Here is a 9,718-nt window from a genome sequence, read left to right as displayed (position 1 = left end):
GGTTCGAGCAGGGCAGATCCCTCAACAAGGAAAGTGGTTTACCAAAGAGCAGCTTTAGCTCCGTTTCCCTCATCTCATTCAGAGTATTGAAGCAATGGAGCCCATTTCTCTTCAAGGGGGGAGTAATGATCAGAAGAAAATTTGAAATATTTTTTTTAGTTTTTCTATATGTTAGTAATTTTCATTTTAGAAGGCCTTCGGGGCATTTTCAGTCCTTGAAAGTTTGGCCTGTCCTTTAGAACTTTGCCCTAGGCAAGTTCTTTTAAGACTTTAGTTCTAACTCTTGGAGACCTTTCCAACAAGTTAAACGGCTCATAATTTCGAGTCTTGAGCAGAAAGTTATGACTAGTTAAAGTTAGGACAAAATTTCATATAGTTTTTTGAAATTTTCGTAGTTTTTAGATTTTATTATGTAATAATCAAATGTGACTGTTGGGTTTCGATTCTCAAAGGGTTATTGTGACCCTTGGAATCTCATGACCTACTATATGTTCAATTTTTGAATGCAATAGATCACTTTTTGACTTGCTTGAATTCCGTGTTATCTTGTTTATCCACAATACCGCAGGTTCTCACTTAGGTGTTGTTGTCCGAATCCATAATTCGGATTATCTGTTTTCTCTCTATCATTCTGATGATAGATCATGGAGAATGATTAAAAACTTCACACAATCTTATCCAGAAACACCAATTTCTAACATATGAATTGTAGAAACTTAATATCCGTTAATAAAAAACTTACTAATATTGTTTATTATTATTTTTTATATTTAATATTTATTAAAAATAATAAATAAAAAATATCATAAACCAAACGAACGTTCAATATTTTATTAAAACTCAATAAAATGTTATCAAATATTGGTCAATGCAAGTGAAGTTCACATAACATTGTATCTTATTTTCCAAAAGGATCACTGTTGTCCTAGCATGCTTAAAACACAAAACTAATCATATAACTCTTCATATAGATCGTTGGGGTGCATAAAACCAATATAGTGCAGTATATGGAGACATGTAGATATCTCCAATTCGGGCTCCATTAATGCTTTCAGGAGGCTTTCCTCCAGTTGTAGAAACTCTTTGCACATAAGAGACGGATGTCAACAAGTATCTGCAACAAAATTTAACAATAAAATAACATAATCAGGTCAATAATGTTAAAATTATTAGGAAAATCAAACCTCAATATTTCATAAATTTATTTTGATATAATTTTAATGTTAAATAGATAAAAAATATGCAAAGAAACTTACATGCTGCCCATATGAGTTGTAGCTTGCAAAGAAAGCCATGGAACAGAATTTGGATCGACTACTACTCGAGTTTGGAGCTTTGCAGTTACCCTACTGTAGGGCATGAATGTTTCCCATGTGGGTTGCCCTCCATACTGATCTGGCTCACCAAGGAAATAATGCTTTCCAATGACCTCTTGTCCAGGAACTGATGAAAGTTCAGCTGAAACATTTTTAAAGTTCCATGCAGATCCATTGAAGCAGTATATTTGCATGCCTTGACCAAAGTAGCTCTTTACAGGTACATTTGTATTTGAAATTGAAAGAGTTAAGGGCAGGCTCACAGGTTTACTCATTTCTCTTATGTAAAAACTATAAAACGCTTCATAATTTACTTGAATGATTTCTCCTGTATTATTGCAACCTGTTGGTGCAACACCACCTTTGCTTTTAGATCGAGAGACATAGGAGATCTTATCAAAGGCACCAGGGCCACTATGGGAGGTTGCTTGCAGCAATAGGTCTGGGATTGTGTCTAACTCTTCTTTTCTTCCAATCACTTTTCCTGCAAAGGCCACAGATAATCATATCATTCTTCATTCACTCTTAAATCTACTCTTACTCCTATGGTAGATCTATAAAAAATGATTCACCATAGTAATATCTCCTTAAAGTGAAGGTATAGATATTATACTAATCAAGTTCAGTTTTATCCTCACACAGTGATTTATAACAAATAAATTTTGTTATAGTTTATTCTGGGCTGTAAGAACCCATTCTTTTTATTAAAGAGTTTTCGTTTAACTGCCACAGACCTGTGACTGTACTGGTAGTCCTGCTCTGCTCACCAAAATAGGACCAGGTAGGCTTGCCTCCTTGTCCATCTGCATAAGCAAGAAAATAATGTTGTCCTTTTGGATACAAATATCTAAAATCCATCAATCCATACAAATCTGCAGTGGCATGATCGAGAGTATATGAAAGGTTTTGTTGACACTGGTAAACTTGCACGCCTCTGCCTTTCAGTATGATGAACAATCTAGACAAGGAACAAACATAATTTCAATTAGACAAACTAAATATACAAGTTAAACGATTGATCAGTATGTTAACTGAATATACTGACAATAAAATCACTTTTAACAAAACTAAATCTTCTTACTTGTTTCCTATAGGAGGTTGGATGGAACCAGAAGAATCAGCTGCGTTGGCTATGGCAGCAAAAGCACACAGAAATGCAACAGATCTCAACACAATTAGTGAAGTCATATTGGTGGGTTTTTTGTAAGTGCATTGTAATGATGGATCGTTGGTATTAATAGACATTTGAAGGAGCTATTTGCCTCGTTCTTGTTTAAAAGTTGGGCATTCTACAGCTGTTTTCAACAGATTTTTAGGCGATTCGATTTGCTGTCCAGAAGAATCTGCAACTTAATGGTGGTACCATATATTTTCTAACAATTTTGGAGTAGCAGACAAAAAAATTTGTTGTTCGAAATTTTTATCTGGGTCTTCATGAAGGACATGCACAGTGCATATTCTTTTTGTTTAGGGCATTATCCAATTGCGTTGTATCGTTGTTTATATCCAACGATTGATGCCGAACAACTGCAAGGGCGACATTATAGAGAGTTTGTTCAAAACGAAAATATGATATAATTGCAATCTTAAATTGAAGTTCAAATTGTGTTTTTCTAAGTGAGAGATATTATATGTTCTGTCTTCTTTGTATGGTAGTGTTTTGTAAGATGCATCGACATCCAAGTGTTGTGGTGGTGTCTATACTAATGTGGTTTCACCCCTTATTTGCTGGTAAATTGAAGTCAAAATCAAGTTTTCAATTAGTGATAAAACTAGATGTTCTATGTCTTCTTGGTATGGTGGTTGCATAGACATCTATAGGTATGGTTGCACCCACTTTATTTATTATATATAAGATTTAGTCATAACACCTATGAGTGTCCAAAAGTGTAAAGATTGGTGCCTAAGAGGCATGCCAGTATTTTTTTAGACTGTGTGTCTCTAAGTACAAATGTGGGATGCTATGGGTATGGAGATAGGTGCATAGTTATGGATGGTATGTATAAGTAAGTACAAATGTGGGATGCTATGGGTATGGAGATAGGTGCATAGTTATGGATGGTAAGTATAAGTTAGGGGAAGTGATCTATTATATGTAAAGTTACATAAATAAGCATTCTTATGGTCCCATTAAAGATATATTGGAGCTACTGTTATGTTGAAAAAAAAAAGTATTTCTAGGATGCATGCATGGTATGGTAGGAGAGTCTAGGTGGACACTATCATAGTGAATTTGTGTCTTGGATAATAAAAATTTGTAGAATATGAGCGAAAAATTGGTTTCGTTGTGTAAGAGATCACATTTGTGCAAACTATTTTTTTTACGCTTCTCAAGATTTAAGGGGGTTAAATTGATCAAACACAATCTTATTGTAAGTGGATGCTAAAATAGATGCAAAATAAAATGAGAAAAAATGCATAAAATGCAAGTTTCTCTATACACATCTGATGTTTCTTTAAATCTTTTGTTAAAAGATAAGGATGCCCTAGCCAAGCATTCCTTACATATACTATTTGATTTCTGAAAGTGACCACTTATAAATGCCCAGTAGTCCTTATAGATATAAGTGTTGAACAAAGTGTATATGTTTTAAATAGATAAGATTACCTACATTTTTTTTTCAATTCTCCAAGGACCACAAATATTTGAGTCGTTATCGTAACTTTTACCACTTCTCATTGGAAATTTTTTACCAATTGATTTTAACACATGACTAGTGCTGTCCCATATTTGTGCCAAGCAAGATGTACATGTAATTTCATAATATTTATTGTACATGACAAAAAAATGTTATGAGATGGAGAAAAATGAATTAAATAAGGTTACATTTATCATGTCATTTTTTTAGGAGTTTTATCCAATTTAAATAATTAAGCATGCAAAATATAGGTATTTGTTTCATGATAGGTACTTAGTATAACTGTGATCTTGTAGATGATAATGATTAAACAATATTATGTTTTGGACAAAAAAATGGTGAATATTCATAAAATAAGATTGGGACTGTTCTTGGATGTAACTATTAGCAGTTTTATATATATTTTCAATCACATCCCATGAATCAAGATGAAGAAATAAACTATTGTTTCTTGCCCAAATTTTGCTAAGGCAAAAACACAAATAATTTCTTTTTTTGAATACAACAACATTAAATCTTGGATGCAACTTAATATTAGAGTACTTAGCAAATATTGATAGCTCTACTAGATTGGTCTAACTAGAAGTTCCATATGTGATACTAATTCACATCGCAATGAGTATTACTAATAAGATCTACAATTATGACTCTCCAAAATCATTACCAATCAAAATAATAACTAATTACTATAGCTAAACTAACTCTTAATAAATATTTTCTATTGTCCATCAATTTTACTAAACAACAAATTAATAAACAAAATTAATTATTGTTTGACCATTATATAGTTTTGTGTCTTACATCATCCTTCACACCTAACAAATGATATTTATATGCAAGGAAATCCTAAAGATTTAATTAACTCTATGAAACATAAATGATCCATCAATTCTATAGAATTACAAATGATAATTATACAATAAATCTTTTGGTTTGAGTTTATCTCACAACTCATGATTCTTAATATATTGTTAAATTAGAAAATGAAGAATGAGTTTGAACCATTGGGAATATAAATTACAAGTGGGCTTTCATATTACTCTTAAGATCCTATTACAATAATTTACACTAAAGCCAATTTAACTTCCATTTATTAAATTGAAATTATTATTTATGATGCCATCGTTATTAGATTAGCTCATCATCATATAAGAAATATCAATTTTATTTCACTCATTAGTATTACATTAAAATAATTAAATCATAACAACATTGTGACCAAACTCCTCCTTTCTCACTAAAGAAGAATTTAATACAAACTTACAAATTCCTCCTTTCTCACTAGAAAATAATTTAAATCATAACAACATTGTGACCAAATTCCTCCTTTCTTACTACATAAGAATTTAGTACAAACTTACAAATTATTACATATACATTTAATACAAATAAATAACTTCACATTACTCTCAATAGTGATATTGATAGTATTAATGCTACATTGTCAATATTACTATGTTCATTATTATGAAAAGAAAATGACCTTATTATTAGTGACATTATAAAAAACATGGCAAGAAACTAATATTAGTCTCTAACTTGCAATTACTTTTTAAATATAATATTTCTTAATAACAACATAAAGAACGTTAAATATTTGCATCATTATTATTAGAATAATATTATCTAATTATGAAAATAATAATAATAATCTCTTATCATCACAAGCATAATTAGAAATAGTACTAATATTAGCACTAATAATAATAATATTATAGTAAAACGAAAGAAACATAGTAAGAGAAAGTTTCTTTTTAGAAGTTTAAATTTTACTTTGGATTTGATTTATTTTTAAAAAGTGTAACTTTCTTTTCTTTTTTTTTTTGTTTTTTTGATCTTTCACATTATTTTTATGACTCATCTTTCTATTTTTTTTTTCTTTTAAAGAATATTTTTATTATTGATGATTCATTAATGACATCATTGAAAAAATTACCATCCATGGAGACACACCAATATAATTAATAATAATATTATTATAACCTTTTACTTGCTTGTTATATCTCTTATTGATATTTGTTAATAATGATATTAATTGTGCTATTAGTGTGTTAGTGTCAATTTCAATCAAACATGAAAGACTATATGAATAGAAATTGATACTAACTATTTTATTGATAATTAATTTTATTTATTATTTATGTACATATTTATAAATATTAAACAGATTAATACACTAATTAGATTTAGAAGAATAATATTTTTTTGGACAAATCATTTGATGCATAGCTATGACTAGACTCTTTTAAATGGTCAATCTCATTTATTGAATATTTGAGAAATTGGTATGGAAGATCCATTGGTGAAACAACTATTCAATAAGTTGCTAGATAGGCATATCTAATGTTTATTGCACCATACCTTCACTATGTGTACTCACCAATGCTATTTTTTATTCCTTGATTCTTCAAGAAATATCAATGTCATTGTTGGATTTTGATATTATTTATTTATTTAGTTTTACTATTTTATTCTATTTTTTTCACCTTTTCTTTTGAATCTACTTATGGTAGGGATGACAATATATGTCAATATGATGAGTGGAAGTATGGGCATTGACTAGACATAAAGCTGATTTGTTGTGATATTGCTATAGGGCATATGAGAGAGTGAGGAAATTATCCTTTTGGGGTTGACCAATTTATTTGATTTGACACAGTAATCTAATTACTTTCTTTCTAATTAAAATAATATGCATTGATATGGTCTTGACAATGAAAGGTTGGACAATTTTTTTTGGGATTCTCAATAAAAATTTGTTGCTCCCAAATAGCATGTTTTGATTGGATAAATATTGTAGACACTTAAAAATGTCCCATTGATCATGTTCTAATTATTCGTCTAAATTAGTTAAATAATTCTTTAATTATATAATTAAGTTAATTAAATTTATTCTTCTAATTTCATATTTCCTCATCATCTTACTAATTATTCTATTTTTAATTCTATCATCATTTAATCATTTAATCATTTAAACCATTTTCTAATGTTAATTAAATATTTATTATTTAATAAATTATGATTTTTAATTCCTTTAATTTAAATAATCTTTATTATTCTAATAAACTCATTCTCAATTTCTATCATCAATTAATCATTAACCCCTTTTCTAAGAATAAGTAAATATTAATTATTTAATTAATTGTGATTTTAATCCTTTCATTTAAATAATCTTTATTATTTAATTAAATTTAATTTCTAAATAATTAAATAGTTTCTTTAAATTATTTAATTGAGTAGTTAATTCTTCTAATTCCATTTCCAAATCCCCAAATTGTAATTTCATTTAATTTCTCTAATTTCATATTCTTCTAATTTCATTCAAATTCATATTCTTCTAATTCTTCCAATTTCAAATACATGTGCATGATTTCAAAAATCAAATTGAAAATCAAAATCAAGTTCTAAATATATTCAAATAACAAATTGAATTTGAAATAAATTCAATATTTGAATTAAATCTCATGCAAATATTAAATTGAAAATCCAAGTTAAAGTTCAAGCACATGCTAAATTAATTAATTCGATCAATTAGTTAATTAATTCAATTATCTCTTCAATTCCCATTTCTATCTTTTAGTTACCTTTTTCTAAATAAAGCTCTCAATCAACTTTCAATCAGTTAACTATTTCCTCCTCTTTATTTCCTCCAATCATTCTTTTTCATCTTTCAATCAGCTTTTTTCTCAATCAGTTAACTCAATTTATCTATTCAATCAATTGAGTTCTACCTCCAATTCAGCAGTTCAACTATCAATCAACATGTGAGATCACTTATACCACCTCTTGAATGCAATTGGATAATTCGGCCTCCCTTATACCTCACTTGGATGCTAGGGTTATGGTCTCGATCAACCCTGGTTTAGACATACCCAATTTTCTTAGCATTGAATTAGGGGATGAAACTGTTGCTTGCCCAGTTGAAATTCTTGGAGGATTCTAATGTATTTTTCTGGATTTGATTATGTGTATTTTTCTAGAATCGAATCCTGAAAAATACATTAGAATACAAAATGGATTGTGGAAATCTCATAGCTTTAATTCTTGGAGGAATTAATGCATTCTTCCTTTGTAGAAAAGAGGAACATATTCAGAAGAATTGTCCCATTATTAATCGACATAAAGGTGTGGAGAAGCCTCGTAATGGTGCTAATGAGCCTCCACTAGTACCCAGAAATGAAGTGCTACTCATTGAAAAACTTGACTCCCTTAGTAAAATTATTAAGAAAGCTATGAATGGAGCGAACAACATGCCTCCCGAGTCTGATAAAATTGCAAATATTGGGAATTCTAATGAAGCTCCCACTCACCACTCTCCAATATCTGAAGCCCTGGAGTAGAGGGGTAAAGATCAGCAGGATGGTTTCCTGGTGGTTGAAAAAAACTGTAGAAAACAGAGGAGGAAAAATGCCCAACAACTGGTAGTGGAAAAAATTAGGGTGGCTAACCCCGATAGCAACAAACATAAAAAAGATAAAACCTCTTTTGCGAACAAATTGGCCTCACCTATGGAAGATGACGCATAGGAAATCCCCCCAAAGAGGAAATTCTTGGGCAAGAATGCAAACTCCTCCCTTGTCAGATCCTTAGTTAAGAATTTCGAAGGGAGGGACAGTTTCAACAATGCATTAGGTAAGGGAGGGAGCCCTAGTGGGGCACTGGATTTAAATTCTACTCATAAGAAATCTGGACACATGGATGTTTCCTATGAGTTTTCCTTAACTTGTACCCTCGATAATGTTGTAGGATCCCCCTCTCTTACATAATCCATTGTTGAGATGGTGATCTCCTTTCTCCTTAAGAAGTTTGTTTAAATTGAGGAGAACTGTGTTATTGAGGTCATTATTACTGACCCTAATAGAGGTGATGCAAGTCCTAGTAAGCCATCTACAATTGAGGATGAGACCATAGGCAATTGTGATAGTTTGAGGACATACAAACCCTGTTCTAAGAATGGAGAGGCCCCCAGTCAACTCGATCCAAATAAGGATTCAGATTACGAGGATGATTCCCAATATGATGATTAAACTGGTGATGATGGGGAGGAGATGGTTGATAGTGAGAACACTAAGTTTAAACCCAGAAGAAGAAGAGGTAGACCTTTGGGGTCCAAGAATAAGGGATCATCCAATAGAAGGAAAGTAGAAGAGAGGAAAGATCTCCCCAGGTGCTTCAACAGTTTTAAGAGTGCTAAAGAGTAACAATCTCTCTTTTAGTTATGATGAAGTGCATTTCATGGAATATTAGAGATTTGGAGTCACCGGATAGGAAACATATAGTTAGGAAGTTTGTTAACCAACATAAAGATGCAGATGTCATCATGTTGCAACAATTAAAAGCAGTTAAGTTTACTTTGGAGGTTAATCTGGAATTCATATGGAAAGACTCTATTAAGATATGTTTAGACCATGATAAGGGAGAGGGGGAGCTGGGTTACTCATTAAACCCAAGTGGAAAGAGCACATTGTTAACCAAGGTTGCTCGCCATGTAATAGAGCAATTTGGGCCTCACTTAACATTAACAATGCTGTCATAGGAGTGTGCTAAATCTATGATGCCAATGATTATAGGGAAATGACTGAATTATGGGATTGGATTGTCTCCCTCCCTGACATTCCATGGGTTATTGGGGGAGACTTCAACATGATTGAAATTCATAAGGATAAATGCGGTGGTGTAGCTATAGAATGGAAAGGAGCCAAGAAACTGCATTGGGAAAGGATGAAGAATTGTAAGAAGATCTTTGACCCCCTATATGATACT

The 9,718-nt window shown here is 31.0% G+C and overlaps 1 protein-coding gene across 1 annotated transcript; it reads right to left on the bottom strand.

Annotated features, from left to right (window-relative positions):
* Window positions 1-963: 963 nt before the first annotated feature.
* Window positions 964-2,504, bottom strand: LOC131048050 (uncharacterized). Its single transcript, XM_057981892.1, has 4 exons — window positions 2,398-2,504; window positions 2,051-2,274; window positions 1,257-1,800; window positions 964-1,114 (listed from the first exon to the last, which is right to left on the bottom strand). The coding sequence occupies exons 1-4, from the start codon at window positions 2,502-2,504 to the stop codon at window positions 964-966; spliced, it is 1,026 nt and encodes a 341-aa protein (XP_057837875.1).
* Window positions 2,505-9,718: the final 7,214 nt, after the last annotated feature.

The sequence above is a fragment of the Cryptomeria japonica genome, chromosome 6 (assembly GCF_030272615.1).
Source record: "Cryptomeria japonica chromosome 6, Sugi_1.0, whole genome shotgun sequence".
Lineage (NCBI taxonomy): Eukaryota > Viridiplantae > Streptophyta > Pinopsida > Cupressales > Cupressaceae > Cryptomeria > Cryptomeria japonica.
This window is presented reverse-complemented; position numbering and strand designations above follow the sequence as displayed.

Bases quoted from the DNA above. Each gene is read 5' to 3' on its own strand.
- LOC131048050 (XM_057981892.1), bottom strand. From the start codon at position 2,504: ATGACTTCACTAATTGTGTTGAGATCTGTTGCATTTCTGTGTGCTTTT. The intron at 2,275-2,397 runs GTAAGAAGATTT...TTCCTTGTCTAG, and splicing joins CAACCTCCTATAGGAAACAA to ATTGTTCATCATACTGAAAG. The intron at 1,115-1,256 runs GTAAGTTTCTTT...ATTTTGTTGCAG, and splicing joins ACAACTCATATGGGCAGCAT to ATACTTGTTGACATCCGTCT.